At 41.8% G+C, this 16,593-nt stretch overlaps 2 protein-coding genes across 2 annotated transcripts; one reads left to right on the forward strand and one right to left on the reverse strand.

Annotated features, from left to right (window-relative positions):
* Positions 1-3,423: 3,423 nt before the first annotated feature.
* On the reverse strand, positions 3,424-11,679 carry LOC135492819 (tectonic-1-like). The gene is made up of 14 exons (XM_064779468.1): positions 11,552-11,679; positions 10,753-10,873; positions 10,217-10,323; positions 9,754-9,896; positions 8,825-8,927; positions 8,124-8,245; positions 7,627-7,678; positions 7,245-7,414; positions 6,788-6,913; positions 6,106-6,212; positions 5,464-5,604; positions 4,855-5,029; positions 4,260-4,412; positions 3,424-4,133 (listed from the first exon to the last, which is right to left on the reverse strand). Exons 1-14 carry the CDS (start codon positions 11,676-11,678, stop codon positions 3,891-3,893), a joined length of 1,890 nt encoding a protein of 629 aa, XP_064635538.1. The 5' UTR covers position 11,679; the 3' UTR covers positions 3,424-3,890.
* A 187-nt stretch (positions 11,680-11,866) lies between these two features.
* Positions 11,867-16,230, forward strand: LOC135492406 (uncharacterized). Its single transcript, XM_064778877.1, has 6 exons — positions 11,867-11,884; positions 12,614-12,737; positions 13,195-13,302; positions 13,804-13,953; positions 14,495-14,658; positions 14,790-16,230. Exons 2-6 carry the CDS (start codon positions 12,630-12,632, stop codon positions 14,890-14,892), a joined length of 633 nt encoding a protein of 210 aa, XP_064634947.1. The 5' UTR covers positions 11,867-11,884; positions 12,614-12,629; the 3' UTR covers positions 14,893-16,230.
* Positions 16,231-16,593: the final 363 nt, after the last annotated feature.

The following is a 16,593-nucleotide window of genomic DNA, read 5'->3' on the forward strand; positions in this document are numbered from 1 at the left end:
TTGCCCGATTGCCACCAATTTGATATCATGGGTACATCTAACCACCATACAGTATATGTCACACAGGTTTTTAATTTGACCTTCTTGTCAAGGTCACAGAGGTCAAATGGCATAAATTCGCCGTCAGGCCGTAACTATGGCACGTTTCTTAACTGCAATGACTATTGATCACAAATTAAGTACACATGTACCCCTTGGTCAGGTGATCTCAGGTACCGAAGTTTGGTGCGATCTGATTTGCCGTTTGGCCTCCAGGGAGGGGGCCAAATCCTAAATTCTTCAAAATGCCATTATTCCTAGTAATGACTTGCCCGATTGGCACCAATTTTATATCATAGGTACATCTAATTCTAACAACCATTCAATGTGTCACCCGGGTCTTCTTTGATTTGACCTACTTTTCAAGGTCACAGAGGTCGAATGTACTGTAAATTGGCCATTTTGGGGAAATTGTAATTGCTTGGACCTACATCAAACCTAACACTACATGACACAATACCATGCTCTTTATCCATCTTTCCTCCACATGAGGTGAGCACAATGGCCCTGGCCATTTCATTGTAATAGCGAGAGCTGGAGCATATGGAAAACCACTGGGTGCCGAGGATGGTCATAATCATGAGGTCTGATCACAAAGTCTATCGGTTTGTGGTTGATGTATGGGCCAACGACAGATCAGGACAGATCTAACGCTGTTCGTTAAAAAATTGAGAACTCTCAAAACTTCCTATTGTGTAATTTCAAAATTGCAGACATACAAATACGTTTACTTATAGATAGATACCTTAATATAGTTGTATATATAGCAAATTTGCATTCATGATAACGGCACGCTCATGGTCTTATACGCCCTTTAAGTTGTCGGGGTATCTTGAGAAGATGCAAAAACTTGGTGGTCAAGATGACAGTACTATGGCACTGTGCATAATTGCACTTCTATTTTCCCGGGCCACCATGGCAGTAAATACTTCACCCCGACTGGCCTCGTCCCTCTCCTCGACGCTGTGAATAGCATTCCGCGAAGTTACTATTTATAGCTCACAAGGTCATTTGCATAAGATATTGATGACGTTTTAGTCACGTGACAGTTGGACATCGACACTTATTTCTACGCATTTGAGCTTATTTCAAAGTCAATTATCTTTGACCCTGCATTGTTTTTAGCATGAATGATACCATAGAGGCAGAGAGAGAAATATTCAGAACAATTATGTAGTATTTCCAACACTCGGACATGTGCCAGATTGAATCTAACTGCCCTAGTTAGAAAGCCTGAATCCATAAATCATTACGAAACCGCATGTTTGTCCGACATTGCCTGTATAATTCAGCGATGGGGAAATAGAGGGCAGCAGCTGCAGTGACGTCATCTTCGCGGAATGCTATAGGATGACGAAATGGACTTCCCGTGAGTCTCGTAAATACCAGACTCCCGCGGGCAGTCCGTTTCGTCATCTTTCGATAGGCTCTCCATACCGGGCGCCAGGTCTGGACGAGGCCGGTCCTCTGCGTACGGAGCGTAGCAAATACGAACGACGTACCCATGTAAATGATAATTACATGCTTCCCCAGTTTTCATTTTCTTCCCCTGAAATAATTTTGCAAACCCGAATGCCATTCTCCAAAGCAGAGGTAATATTCAACCAGATTACGTCGATAAATAGTTCCAGTCATGCGCAAGGAGGTTGCCCAAATGCCTGCTGCGCATTGCTCGCACCGATTATGCCAATTGGTGGGTCATAATTGCTGCCAATCTGGGGCAGAGTCAATAAACGGTGTCAGTCGGTGTCAAACGTTATCAATGGCGAGGTTTGGAGATTGGAGCAGAGTCAGTAAAAGATGCACTACGAAACCGTCGCCGATGGCGAGGCTTGGAGATTGACAACACAGGGTTAGTAAGGGGTCAAATCATTATGTCATCCTAAGACAAAGAGGTCTCAAAGAGTACGGGACCTCTGCAGATTCCTTCTCCTTCCTCTTCTTAGACATTTTACAATCTTTTAACCCCTTACTGACCTTTGAATCAATGGGCTGTGCTCCAAGCTACAGTATTAGCCGAATTCCATGACAGGAACCATGGAACAGCAGTCGAAAACACAATATCAAACATATGAATGGACCCGGGGGGGGGACACCATGGTTTTTTTTAACACAGGAAGTTAGCAGGCAGGATTAGGAAGGGGTGTTATATCGGTCTAATCACAGCTGGCAGAGGAGAAGACCAGTTGCAACTCCAATGGGAAACTTGTTGATGTGACAAATCGGGAGAGGACCAGTAGTCTCAAACACAGGTTAGGGAACACCCAGCGTGGCCTCAAAAATATCACAATCACAAAGGAAGCAAATGTCATCAGTGGCAAAGGACATGTCCAGGCGAAGACCATTGACTCCAACACATCAAGGACAGGACCATGAATGCATAATCTCATCCAGGCCAAGAGGACTAATTGTCTCGTCGAACGTCGCCGCCAGCTGGGTGCTCAAATAGCACATCACATCTATGACAGCAGCCAACACAACGTCAACCCATCCTGACCCAGATAACACGCGTCAAAATGGGCAGAGGTTGGCTGCGGAGGCAATACCAATGGATGTTCAGTGTGCAGCAAACCAACAATGACAACACCTTTACAGAAATTTGAATTTTATTCTAAATCTCTTTACAGGATGTAAAACTTCTTATCAAAATTCTACAGACAAGTTTACTAATCTTTAACAAAGTGGGATGTCTGTTTCACATAGGCCTATTACACATAATAAAAATAAAGGTCTTTTTTACAAACGCCCTTCAACAGACCGGCGAAATAGCGTCTACACAGTGTATAACCTTTTCCACTTGTGTGGCTATACAGCTTACCAACATGTAATTCCCAATGGTAATGAAAACATTAAGTTTTAAACGAGAAATTTTACTGAGGACGGATGATCAAGCTTGATTGAAAGACTAAAACAACAATGTCCTTCAGAAAGCTACATTTGATAAAGCTCTAGTTTCGTTGATACGAGACAAAAAGATGCAACCAGGCCTCAAACTAGACTTTCTTACTTGGAAATCAAACTAAAGTCATGACGAAATCTCAAGAGTCCTGTACCAGATTTCTTAGTTAAAAGTTTTAAAATTGAGGGGCCAGTTTCATGCTTCAAGACACTCTTCGGGGGTTATCTCGAGCCCTGCTCTACCCTACAGTCTGGATTAACCAACATAGCACTTCTTTAATCTCGAGTGGACACTTACTGGCTACAACCCTTAGTATGATCTGATATGATTGGAGTAAACTAACTACAGAATACCTGTCAACAGGTATTTATACAAATCTAATCTAAGTTCCTTGCAACAATCTCATGAATACATTTACATCTATTTTTACACTATTTACAGTAGAAATTAACCCTCTGGGCTAAATGGCAAAGGTTTCCCATCAAAATAAAAGAGACTAGGGGTCCAACCCCCTCTGCTGGTATTACTTAGCTGTTGTTTTTTTTTGACAGCTTTTTACGAACGTTTCGAACATTATTCTTTCTGGTATTGAGTTACTTTTTCAAACCCCAATGTATGATAACTTTACCTTTACTAGAAGACACGTGATTTCTGTTGAATTTTTCGTCCTGCCCGTAAAAACAATTCTGACGCATTTTGCATTCTTGGATAAAAAACAGTTTCAGAACGATTTATTTTTAGAAAATGCTCCATACGATTGTAATGCATCCCAGAGTATCATACCAGTTCAGTGTCGCCACCTATACTAACTGTTGTACACTACACGTAATAGCTGCCAAACCAAGGCTCGCATGTTATGGCATTCGAATAAAGCCCTATTCGTTGAGACAACCGTTTACTTTCATTCGTGTCCTGACCATGATCTTCAGCTGTGAAAGGAGTCGATGACGCATCAAAGTACCAGAAACCCAAACAACAGCGTAACCAAAAACATCCAATTGTTCTGGAACAAACGGTTGGCACCACCAGATAAGAACGGGTAGAAGAAGTCGTAGGGCAGCCGGATGGCTAATAGGGGGCGCTCTGCATAGAATGGAACAGCTTTCTCTGATGCATCAACGAATGTAACGGAACTAGTCACCTCGAAGTTTTGGCCGAGGTCCATCGTGTCTGGTTGGCAAAAAGGGCCATAGCACTAGAAAGAGAGGATGATAAAATTACAACACTGAGAATAGTTGACTCCAGTATCATCAGTAATCGAATCAGAAGTTTATGTACGCTACCAAGTATGAATAAAGATCACATACTTGATGCCACTTACCTCATATTTCAGTTCTTGAGCCTCATCATACACCCTTGCCACACCTATGATTTTTGGTTGAGGATTGGCCAGCGAGCCAACGTTGGCGTAGACAATCTCCAGGTTCATTCCCAGGACCATATTGGAGCAGAGGCCTTTCTGAGTGGTGGAGCCCTGAAAGACAAAACACAAATCACATAAAGTACTGGTGTACTGGTCACAAATCACGTGAAGTACTGGTGTACTGGTCACAAATCACGTAAAGTACTGGTGTACTGGTCACAAATCACGTAAAGTACTGGTGTACTGGTCACAAATCACGTAAAGTACTGGTGTACTGGTCACAAACAACATAAAGTACTGGTGTACTGGTCACAAATCACGTGAAGTACTGGTGTACTGGTCACAAATCACGTAAAGTACTGGTGTACTGGTCACAAATCACGTAAAGTACTGGTGTACTGGTCACAAATCACATAAAGTACTGGTGTACTGGTCACAAATCACGTAAAGTACTGGTGTAATGGAAAAAAATTCATGACAAAAGTTCTGTCCTGGGAATTCAATTGCCTTAAGTTGCAACGAAGAGTTTCAGAGGTTGTTCAACGCCACCTACCGATGCTCCCGTTGGATCATTCTCCGTCAAAATCGGCACCCAGTCTCCCACCTTCTCAACAGCCGAGTTTCCAAATGTGGCCACATAAGAAGGTGGATCACTGCCTCCGAGCAGGATTCTTTTGGCATCATCTTGGATGAGCTGACAATCGTTGCTCATATTCGTCAAGGAAACACTGAAATTGACAAAGGTTAATCAATCATTGTCGACCCACCTTTTGATTAGGAACAAGGGAACTGGGGGGTTCGAATGCAATTTTTTATCCAAACTGACCATTACCTCTTTTGCCATCACAGGGTTTTGGAAGTGTACGTGTACCATATTTTTCCCGCACCCGCGTCCTGTATAGACTGGGTAGCCCGATTCCAAATTTAGCTCAGGAAAAGTTTCATTGTAAAATAGCTCGCATTACCCAATCTTAGAGACAAGGTCTGCATTGAATTGTGTGCAGTGCTGCCATCTTGTTTTCACAGGTGTAACCAACCAAAAATAAAAATATAAAAAAATAATTAAAAAAATAATTAAAAATTTTTTTTTTTAATTTTGAAAAAAAAATTTTAAAAAAAAACAAAAAAAAACAACCAAAAATCCCACTTTTCCAGTACTCACCTGAACGTACATCCCGATCTCATGTTAATTCCAAATTTGACGGGAGTCCGTAGGTTTTTATTCTGGTCACAGCTACCCACAATGGAGCTCGTCATCATCGTCAGCATCTCGTCACGGTTTGAGCTTAGGAGAATATCTTGTCTGAGGAAGAAGAGAAAATGACTGAATAATCGATGTGGTCAAATCAACAAGTAAGATTCAAAAATCCACCAAGGGGGTTATACATGACAACTACCCATCACTCTGAGGACAGGCAAGTGTACTAGCAGACCATTACAAATGTTAGAAGCTGGGAGTATTGTACCCAAGACTTATTGTGTCTGAGAACAAGGCAGAAGAAATTGAATTGTTTCATATGAGCATTTTTGGGAAATTATTATTATATATATATATTTTTTGGGAAATTTGGGGTCGGAAAATCTGAGATCATCAATTTTTTTAATTTCCCGGTTCAGAACATGAACTTGTCATCCTTCCAATCCATATTTAGTGACATTAAAGGGCTAATAGAACTGTTAAAATCATTGTTTCAATAACACCCCCCCCCCCCCCCATCTATATGCAAGTCTACACAAATTGGACTTAAACTTTACTAATGCCCTCCCCTTGTGGCATACGTTCTCTAAATGAGTGGCCCCTTACCTGACTTCATTCCCAACAGTCGTCTGCCTCAACAAACCGGCTAAAACTGGTTGACCGACCTTGTAGCCAGGGTTACCACTTTTGACAACTGTTGCAGTTGCATTTTTCTGAAAACAACAACAAGGATAGGTATCATCACGAATGTAATAAGTCCTCTTTTTTATTTTTAAAACTCGTGCAATTTTTACACGAAATGTTACTTTTAGTCTTCTGCCTTAGTACCACATGTGTTTAAATTTGAATTCAAACTGAGCTCCAGGAGACTCGTTGGAAATGCTTGTATCCACACAGAGACGATCACTGCATGGAGGGCTCACTTGGCATTAAAATCAGAGTTAACAGATAACTTGGTGGCGGCACTACTGCTGTTGTGGGGAAGATGACTGGGCTGCCGACGACAGCTTGGTAATAATGCCCCTAATTACTCTGTAAGTCCTTTAGTTGATGATTCTCGTTTTTAAAGGGAAGGCCGTGTGTATTTTTTAAATCGTAGTCAGGAAAATAGAAATGCAGTAAAACACGATGATGTAGCGCAATTATCATGCATGCAAATTAGCTGAAACTAGGTATGTATATCTGTGTACACAACAGCCGAGTTAAAATTAAGTTTCAGTAAGTATTTATGCAATTGAAAATTTCCAAATTTCAAATTTTCATCAAACGTTGTTGGCCTTTAACTAACCTGTTTCCATGTTACTTTAAATGTCTGTTTTAAAGGCAAGTCGGAATCTTTAATATTCTTCAACACAAACTTGACATCCACGCTCAAAATGCCCTTTGTGCCTTCATGGGTGATCTCATACTCGACCTGAAATGGGACAAACATAGATTGCAAAAATTTCGATGTGGCAGCGTTGTTTTCTATAGATTGGTTCAAGATGTTGAGAAATTTTGCATGTCACTCTCATTTTCACAACTGCTCTTGGATTTTCATGAAACCTTCCTCAAATTGATCAGTACATCAAGTTTTAGCCTCTTAATCCATTCAAAAGTTCAGTACGACCACAACCGCCCTGGAAAAAGGCCCGAGGTGACCGCATAGGAAATTTTACTACACACTTTTTGCATAGGGGTTTCGCGCCATTGAAGAAATGTCATGGTAAATAAAAGAGAGGTTCTACTGTAACTAAGGTACTCACTTGCGTAACTGCGTAGTTACAGAATTTTGTTGCCGTGTCATATGCCGGTGTCGGAATGGAACCTGTATTTGTACATGGGCTGGAGAGACCGTTGGCATCGATGCAGGTACCAGGCAACACTGGGTTCACCATCACTAGCTGCGTCGCGTTATAAAGTGGAATCACAAATGCTGCAGAGGGAAAAAATTGATTATCAGTTCGCTTGAATGGGATTAAAGGGTTACTACAGGTAGGAGTTAGGGGATCAAATTGGTCATCTTAGGCTAAATAATATGCATATGTAGAAAACTGTATTGTGTTTGACCCCCCATTCAAGTAACCCCCCCCCCCCAACCCCCGCCCAAGATGCTCCTGTGGACCTCAAGTGTGACGTGGCCTTTACCTGAATCAGGATTATTCACATCAAACACAGCCGGTTTGAAGATTTCTGGAGTCTGTAAAGAGAGATAAGGTATATGTACATCACATCACAAGCTTGATAATTGGCAGAAAGGCACTGTGTAGCAGATGCGCAATCTCAACACAGACATTAGTGGGGGCATTTGATTACTGGTGACGCGCTTGGGGAAATCTGGATCTCTCTCCCTGAAGTGCATGCCAAGAAAATGAACCCACTAGTTCCAGGCCAGAGTAGAGTAGTGAGGCTCGGCAATGTTTGTCCTCTGTCCATCAGTCTGCAGTGGCCTGTCCGAAGACAAAAGATGGTGATCAACTCCCCTCTGCCCCCATATAGGAGGATGTTGCTCCAAAGGCCCCCCTTCTCTCTTGCAAGTTTTTGTTGTGGACCTGTTTTAGGAGTATCATACTTTCCCTGTAGGAGGTACTAGATTGTACGGTGCACCCCTTTAAGTAACCCAATAGAAAGACTTGAATACTCACACTTGCGACCTTAAAGTTTTTGTAGTATGTATCTGCAGTGAGTGACTTATCTGTCTGGCAAGTCTGGGCAAGCGGTTGTCCAAGGTCACGCACGCACTCACTCGTCTCGTCCATAAGGTAGGCTGCAGCATAAAATCATAAATATATAAAAACAAAATCAATGTAACTCCAGGAAGACCAAAACATTATTATGTTTGTAAGGGTCAAAATTTATACTTTTTTCCAGTTTTGTCCAGATTGGCAGCAAGATTTTCCAGGTGCTCTAGCAGAAAACCAGTACCATCGCCATGAATTTGTCCGGGTGGTAACCTTTTTTTCTCAGTGCAAAAATGGGGAGAAAACATTTGTATGAGTGCTGCACCTAGTGACAACGCATTCACCCCCCCCCCCCCCCCCCATCCCCGTCAAGTAGTTGAAAATCTGCATTCAAAGCTTATATTTTTCATATACTAAGGGGTGATTTTTGGAGCCCTACCTCATATGAATCTCGACACGAAGTCATTAGCTTTAATCAATTCATATGTTCAAACCGACCACGACCGCTACGGAAAATGATGACTTTGCAGTCGAGGGAAAACTGTGGGGAATACAGTGGGACCTCGAAAAGACAAGCCACTTCATCTCTGCCACATGACTGAAGTTATACTTTAGGCAGGTTCAACACAGAAGAAGAAGAAGAGAAATTTTAATTCTTGACTTACAAGCTGGGTTGTCGTCATTGCAGAGCATTGTATTACCACTTTTAGGGAATCCTAATGTGCCAATGGAATCACTGGAGAACAGCGTGTAGACCGGGTCACCACTCTGAAAAGGGAATCACAGAAATAAAGACCATATCATTGACTATTCCAATAAATTCGTTTATTCACATCGGTGTCATTATCCTGAAATGTTGGAACAGGACATCATGTCTTTTGACCCTGTCAAGTGCAACACTTGATTGAAGGAAGACGGCCTTATGTTGGATCTCAATTTCAGGGGAGGGAGCACCCGGCCCGACAGGAAGCAACAGGTGACGATCTACCGTCTACGAACAGACCACTGTTGACTCAGAAAACACCTTCACAGAATCAACTCGATGTGAATGTGGAGCTGGAGGCCAGACCCCAGCTTATCATCCTGACAATATCAGGCCATTTCACTCGATACATACTTACTCCCTCGGAAACATGCATGCGTAAGGAGAAGTCGTGTTGTAGGCCCTGTTTACAAGAGGATGCCAGCTCGTGCTTCACTTATGAAGAATAGAGAGGAATACTGGCCAAAGGACACCACCCTCACCACAAAGCTCTGGGGCTCTGTGGCTTCACAACTGCTCCCTAATGAAGAATAGAGAGGAATACTGGCCAAAGGACACCACCCTGACCACACAGCCCTGGGGCTCTGTGGCTTCAGACCTGCTCCCTTATGAAAAATAGAGAGGAATACTGGCCAAAAGACACCGCGCTGACCACAAAGCTCTGGGCCTCTGTCATGGAACTCTCTAGAACCAGCCGTCTTCTTGAACAAAAATGGACTGAGTGTCTAGTGTGCATCTCAAAAATTTGGAACGAAAAAGAAGAAGAAGGGGAGGGATAGGGGTCTGATAGTTTTCTCAAAGACACTGTTTTGATTGCACACAATCACTAACCTTATACCAGGTAACACTTTTGAAATCGTAAGTTGTCCCAGCCTTCATAGCATACGTTGTAAGCTGATATCTACTAATGTATGATTTGATAGCTGCAGACGTATTAGCCACTGAGGGGAGGGTGTAGAAGTTCCTCGCTTGATCTGCAATTATAGTTTGATACGGAAAAAATAACTAGCGAACTGAATGATATTATTTGATGTAGTTAGAGAACAAAGATGGCGGCATATTGATTTGAATTTTTGGTGGCAGGACTTATAGCTTTACAAAATTCTTACTTTCTCTTCACATCATTCCAATGTGATGAAATTTGCAGGTAATAAAGAATGTAAATATCTTCTTTCCGGTCATAAAAAGTATGATGTTTTTATGTAAGAACTAGAAGTCAGGTTTAGTCTAATATGGTCGGTAATTAGCGTGACCACTTTAAAAGGATATTCTTGAAAGATTTGCAACAACTTACAGTTGTCCGTCACAACACAGAACAATGAGGGGTCTGTTCTGTTGACGGTGTATTGCGTGTTGTTTGTGAAAATCAACGAAGACAACACGCACATCTGACTGCTCAACCTGGAAGAAAGAAAATCATATTCATCGATTTTTATATTTGAAGATGAAGGGACTGGATGCTTGTAGAGTGTTGTAGCAAGTTCTAACAATATGTCACCCTCACAGGCATTTGAAATTAGCCAGATACAGTGGAACCTCTCTTAGCGGACACCTCTCTATTAAGGACACCATCTCCAATAAGACACAAGTTTTGGTCCTAAATTGGTCGTTTCCATTCGATTTGACCTCTCTAATCAGGACACCTCTCTATGAAGGACAGCACTTGCCAGTCCCAAGGGTGTCCTTAATAGAGAGGTTCTACTGTATTTACAAATTCCACACGACCACAGGCAACCGTAACATCAGAGAAATGGCGTGATCTTTAGTCAACACATTTATCCACAGACTGAAAAAGTTCTCTGAAGAGAACAATACACAGTTGATACTTGCGCTGATATTCTGTTGGTACATTCCTTAAACGCGCCTCTGTCATCAACGGTACAGTCAGGGTCACAACAACAGTTCACATCACAGGCAGCCGATGTTAGATCACAGGTGCATGGACCGATGTCTGCAAAAGATTAGGATGGTTTTGGTTGCAGCTGATACAATATGACATGTTATGTCCAGTCCAACAAAGTTGCCCAAATGAAATGTTCCTAACTGACGAACACATGGCTTGGGCAATGTCAAGTCTATATAGGCCTAGAGGCCTGTTAGTCTTAGTGTTAATTATTCACCAGAACCACAACCCCTAGCGGCCTAGGAGGACTAGGCAGGACCGGCCCTGGCACTGCATTTTCACCCTCAGCCTCACCACAGACACATTCACATATTATGCATCATCATCATCATTCAGGCATCATGGCCCATAATTGGGCCTTTGCCGTCTTTGCCACACTTCAAAACATGTGACAATGTTAGTATATGAATGCACTGCATCCATGTCATGTCATGGCTGGTACGGTAGGCCTATACCACTCCACAACCACTGCTGGGTGACTGGCACCATGGCATAGACTGATAGAGGCCCTCACACCAGGCCGAGGAAGCCACCGTTGTGCCTATATTTAGGTTTGTTTGAGCCCGCAATGACTTCCTCCGCCTGGTGTAAAAGGCTGCAGTGTGCACTGTGCGCGGTCACTCACCACTGACACAGTGACACTGTGATTGGCCTGGGCATTGCACTTCCCACTTGGCATTGCTGATTGCACTGCCACTGGTGGTCTAAACTTGACTGTGTGCATACCAACTGTAGTATCGATCGGTGTTGGGTTTCCAATAGGTGTAGGTGCCGGTGCCGGAGTCGTAGCGCAAAATATTGAGAGAAAATAGGGGAATAAAAGGCAAATTTGGAAAATTCGTTTGGCCGCCATGTTGTTGATGGAATGCGGGGCATGCCGGTTCCCGGTTTCTAAGGAAAAGTTTATTTCCAAGCTCACTATTCCTTACTTTTTTAGCATTCTTTTGATATTTTAATAAGTGCAGCAAATTGATAAGGTGTAATTAGACCCCCTAAAACACAAGAATTTAAACCATGATTATCACGTGACGCAAGCGGCAAACAAAAGACTTTTTCAAGGTTTGATTTCTTTGGCTTTCATGCTACAATTTCAGTGGTAAACAAGTGTTAATTTCATCCGCAATCAATCGTTTTTATTAAATGAATAGTCTAGGACTCTATTGTCATAATTTGGTTGTCGTGGTTAGGCCTAAATTACTCGCTTTCAGGTGATCAAATTGTGTCTTAAACCGGGCTTTCGCTTTCGGGCACCTGTTTGTTGATGCACGGACTTGGCATTTATTTTTCGTACTATGAATAAGTGCTGAGTGGCATGGCGTGGGCCTGCAATGCACTCTGCTTGCATGGCTTGAGAGCTTTCGGTCAATCGGTTTTCTTTTAAACGTCTATTTGGCTAACAAATGATGGCTCTGACACCCGACATTGCCATGCATGCCATAGCCTAGAAGCAATATCTATGAATTGAATAGAAGACAAATCTCGACAAAATAAATTAAAATATTAAAAATATGGTGTTTTGGCGCTGACAGGAGTCAGGACTGGCATGCATGTTACACCTGAAACAAATGCGCACACTCAGTCAGAATATGTGTCATGTAAAAGGGCCCAACCTGAGATGAATTTTAGGCAAATGCCCAATTTCTGGGCCGCAATGCCTACATGATGATGAATTTTAACTTCGGAGTGACCGGACAATCCCAAAGGCACTGGGCACCTGAAATTTATTCTGGCGCTGTTCAGTCATTGGAACTTGAAAGAAAAAACCGCTAACCATGTTGTCAATTTCAGGATATCAAATAGCATCATGCCAGCATCAGAGTTCTCCTGGACCACATCCCAGCAGCTGCCACCGTTCCAAGTCTACGCCTCGAAGAGAAAATGTGACCAAGATTGTTTCATGGAGCAAGATGATGTAAGGAATTGCCCTCTCACTTAGTGTGGTTTTTCAGCTAGAAGTAGAAATATGAAAAAGCAGAGACGAGAAGAGCACAGTCTGAAAGATAAGGCAGGGTAGCCACTTGTGTAAGAAGTATGGGCGAAAGGAGGAAATTGAAAAACCCAGGGTGCTGCGCCCTGCTAGATCTTGAACTGAACCAGTAGATTGATGTTTTGTAACTGAGGGTGGAGCATGTTACAAACCTCACAGGACTCCTAGACTAAGATAGTTCTAATGACCCTTTGATCTCTGAAGCAAAGGGTTTTTTTTCACTGAAACTAAAAGCACCGATGGAAGTCTAAGACTAAGAGGGATGGCAGTGAAATTTCAGAGAGGGGGGTCTAATTACTGAAGTGTTTTTGCTAACCATCTATATTGATTGATCAGGCTGCCCTTGAAAATGTCAGTGTTTGTATGTGTTGTTGCTTTTTAGGGTCAGTCCACCCAGAAGCGTCCATGCCTCATCCCACAATCACAGGGGACACAGAGCGTACCTGAACATCACATGACACCATTCCAGCATGAGCAAAACCAGATGCAGGTTCGTAAAAACTGTTCCCTTAATTCATCCCGTTTGAGTCTTAAAGGGACACGTTGTGTTACATGTGATAACTAGTGGTCCTGGAAATAGAAATGCAGTTATCCACAATGCTGTTGTGAAGTTATTGGGCATGATACGATTTGGCTGAAACTTGGTGTTAGTATGGCATATATCTGTCTACACAACGGCAATTTATATTCTGTTTTTAATCAGTACATATTCACGCAATTTGAAATATTCAAATTCAATTTACAATTTTTTAAGAAAGTGACGGTTCACCTGGGAACAATCCCCTCAATGACTCACTTGTGATGCAAGGAAAAAATGTTTTGCTTATGATCTTGAAACTGGCATGTTTGATTACTTGGACTGAAATGATAATTATGGCATAACAATTCAAATATATGATTTTGAACAAATTTATCAAAACAGCTTTAACTATCAGAAAATGCAGGAAAAGTTAGTCTCTCTGTTTGAAAACTTGTTTATCTCCGATTGTAGGCTGTGCGTTTTGACCAGGTTGACTCTCGCAAGCAATCTCAACCCCATGTTGTGCCGTCGCAGTCCTGGCCTGATGTCCATCTCCCCATGTCTGAGATCTGTGAACCGGCTGAGATGAACAATAATTGTCTGGATGTAATGCCTAATGCGGTAAGTTCGAGTCTTAACGATGGCTGGGATACCCTTCACAGCCATCTCAATTACAGTACATGCTCCATACAGCACTTAACGTTGGTTGACCATGTGCCCAAAAGGTCGCTGTAAAAAGTGTGCCAAAATTAGGTTTTGGTGCCCTTAATACATTCAGCTGTAGAAAGACACGAAGCTACATCAGGACTGACAAGTGCTGTCTTTAGTAGAGAGGTGTCCTGATTAGAAAGGTCAAATTGAGTGGAAAAAATCAATTTGGGACCAAAACTAGTGTCCTTAGTAGAGAGGTGTCCTGATTAGAGAGGTCAAATTGAGTGGAAAGAATCAATTTGGGACCAAAAGTAATGTCCTTTATAAAGAGGTTGTCCTTTATAAAGAGGTTGTCCTTTATAAAGAGGTTGTCCTTTATAAAGAGGTTGTCCTTTATAAAGAGGTTGTCCTTTATAAAGAGGTTGTCCTTTATAAAGAGGTTGTCCTTAATAGAGAGGTGTCCACTAAGGGAGGTTCCACTGTACATATTACGATCTTTGTTATTTTGCAGAACACCACTAACTTAATCATGAACATAAACGACGAAACCTACTCAACACAACCTCACCACCAGGAGCCTAATGAACAACAAGTGTGTGCGAGTATGGAGGACGACTTTGTTCCCGATCAGAGACAGTACGATCGTGACGGGGAGTTCTGTAAAGAATATTGCGGGTATGCATCTGATTTAAAATCATCAGAAAAACCATGAATTACACTTTCTGTTGCTGATCTACACTTTTCACATCACTGGACTCGCGGGTTGGCTCTCCTGCTGACTAACATTGTATTCTCATCTCTTCCAGGTATGGTAACGTGAGTCCCAACTCAGGCAAGGTGCGGTGCTATTGTAAGCCGTCATGGGAAGCCATGCTGGAGGTGCGACCGTATATATCAGATTACTACTAGCGGAAAAATGAATTGTAAAAATGTACATATTCTAATTCTCGTGTTACTGGATAATGGGTAAATCTGGTGATGTGTATTTATCAGAGTGAAAGTGCATATGACTGGCCTCCCTTCATTATGAAGTGCCTCTTTAAACTCTGTGCCATAATCCCACAAGAAGGTCATCAAGCGGAGTGTCGATCAGAAGATCCTTACCCTTGGCCAAACATTAGCTTTATTCAGGGAAACTGCCATTCTTCATAGGTGTTGCTCGCGGGGGTGGGGGGGGGGGGGCAAATGCAGATATTGTTTAATGATCTGTTTCATTTGGTGAATTTTCTGCCGATTACTTCATCGAGTTTGATGTAAATTAGTAAACTCCATCCATTTTGATGAAAATTATTCATTGTTTATAATATTATGAAAAGGAAATAATTTTAATTTGTTCCATGGGTGTATTATCATCCTTACCTAATGTATATGTAAATTTGATAAGGTCGTCTTAAACCAGTAATTGTAATGTGAACTTCATAAATGGCTTCCATCGTACCGGTCATAAGCTTACATGCACAGGGTGCCGATTCAAAATAACATACCAGTTATGGGTGGCCGGAAATGACAAAACAGACTTGCTTGAATCCTATGTGGCTGGTGGAATTGAGTGACGAGACGAATGCACTGCAAGATGTGCCTCTCTACACTCTAAATTCGTCTGACAAAGGATTCTGGAGTGTCCTTTGTCCATTTCCGGCTGCCGCAGCAGTTTTATAAGAATTTGAATAGCCACAATGATGAAGCCATTTAGTGTCAACTTAAGTTGTTTGTAGTGCGTGAAAGTGCTTTGTATTTATTAATTACTGCCTTCTTTTTCTCATCACTCTGTTTATTTTGACAGGAGTGACATCAATGGCATTTTATTATTGTTTGTTTTGTAGTATTTTATGTGTTTTGTTAGAATGTTTAGGTGTGTTTGTAGTTTTCAAATTTAAATGGAAGTATATTATGTTAAGGTACATTATGTTAGTTAATGTAACAGGATCTCGTAAGTCTCTGGTTTAAATCAAAACAATTCATGATAAGTCTGTACACAAAGGTCAACTTTTTTTTAAAGTTTACCCTTTACCCTTTTTAGCCCTTTTTTGCCCTTTTTTACAGTCCTGATTTCATTAGAATGAATTCTAATATAGTTATTTTCATTCAATCATTGGGATAGGACGTCGGCCAATATTTGGTGACATTTTATAGAACCAGTTAAAATTTTATGGTTAACAGTATTTTCATGGATCTCATTTAAAATTCTCCGGTGTTCACCCAAACTGTATGAAGAAACTTGTAAGGTGGACAAAATAAATTTTATTTTCTCTTTATCATATATCTGTTCTAGTTCAATTAATTTCCTACATTTTGACAACTTGCCCTAGATGAATCTCTTGGCTTTGTTTATGAACCACCAGGATGAAGATTTTCTTCCGCATTTGCAATTTTTGAGATGCACGCTGGACAGTCAGTCCGTTTTCGATAACAATGTCAGCTGTGCTAGAGAGTTCCACCATAGAGCCCAAGAGATCAGGGTGGTGTCCTTTGGCCAGTATTCCTCTCTATTCTTCATAAGGGAGCAGGTCTGAAGCCAAAGGGCCCCAGGGCTGTGTGGTCAGGGTGGTGTCCTCTGCCCAATATTCCTCTCTTCTTCATAACGAAGCAGGTCTGAAGCACTTGAGCTGG

The sequence above is a fragment of the Lineus longissimus genome, chromosome 8, assembly GCF_910592395.1.
Source record: "Lineus longissimus chromosome 8, tnLinLong1.2, whole genome shotgun sequence".
Lineage (NCBI taxonomy): Eukaryota > Metazoa > Nemertea > Pilidiophora > Heteronemertea > Lineidae > Lineus > Lineus longissimus.

Excerpts from the sequence above, each read along its gene's own strand:
- LOC135492819 (XM_064779468.1), bottom strand. The coding sequence starts at position 11,678 with ATGGCGGCCAAACGAATTTTCCAAATTTGCCTTTTATTCCCCTATTTT. Across the intron at positions 10,324-10,752 it reads TGTACCAACAGAATATCAGC|GTTGAGCAGTCAGATGTGCG; the intron begins GCAAGTATCAAC and ends TCTTTCTTCCAG. Across the intron at positions 6,213-6,787 it reads TTAAAGTAACATGGAAACAG|AAAAATGCAACTGCAACAGT; the intron begins GTTAGTTAAAGG and ends TGTTGTTTTCAG.
- LOC135492406 (XM_064778877.1), top strand. The coding sequence starts at position 12,630 with ATGCCAGCATCAGAGTTCTCCTGGACCACATCCCAGCAGCTGCCACCG. Across the intron at positions 13,303-13,803 it reads ATGAGCAAAACCAGATGCAG|GCTGTGCGTTTTGACCAGGT; the intron begins GTTCGTAAAAAC and ends CTCCGATTGTAG. Across the intron at positions 14,659-14,789 it reads TTCTGTAAAGAATATTGCGG|GTATGGTAACGTGAGTCCCA; the intron begins GTATGCATCTGA and ends CATCTCTTCCAG.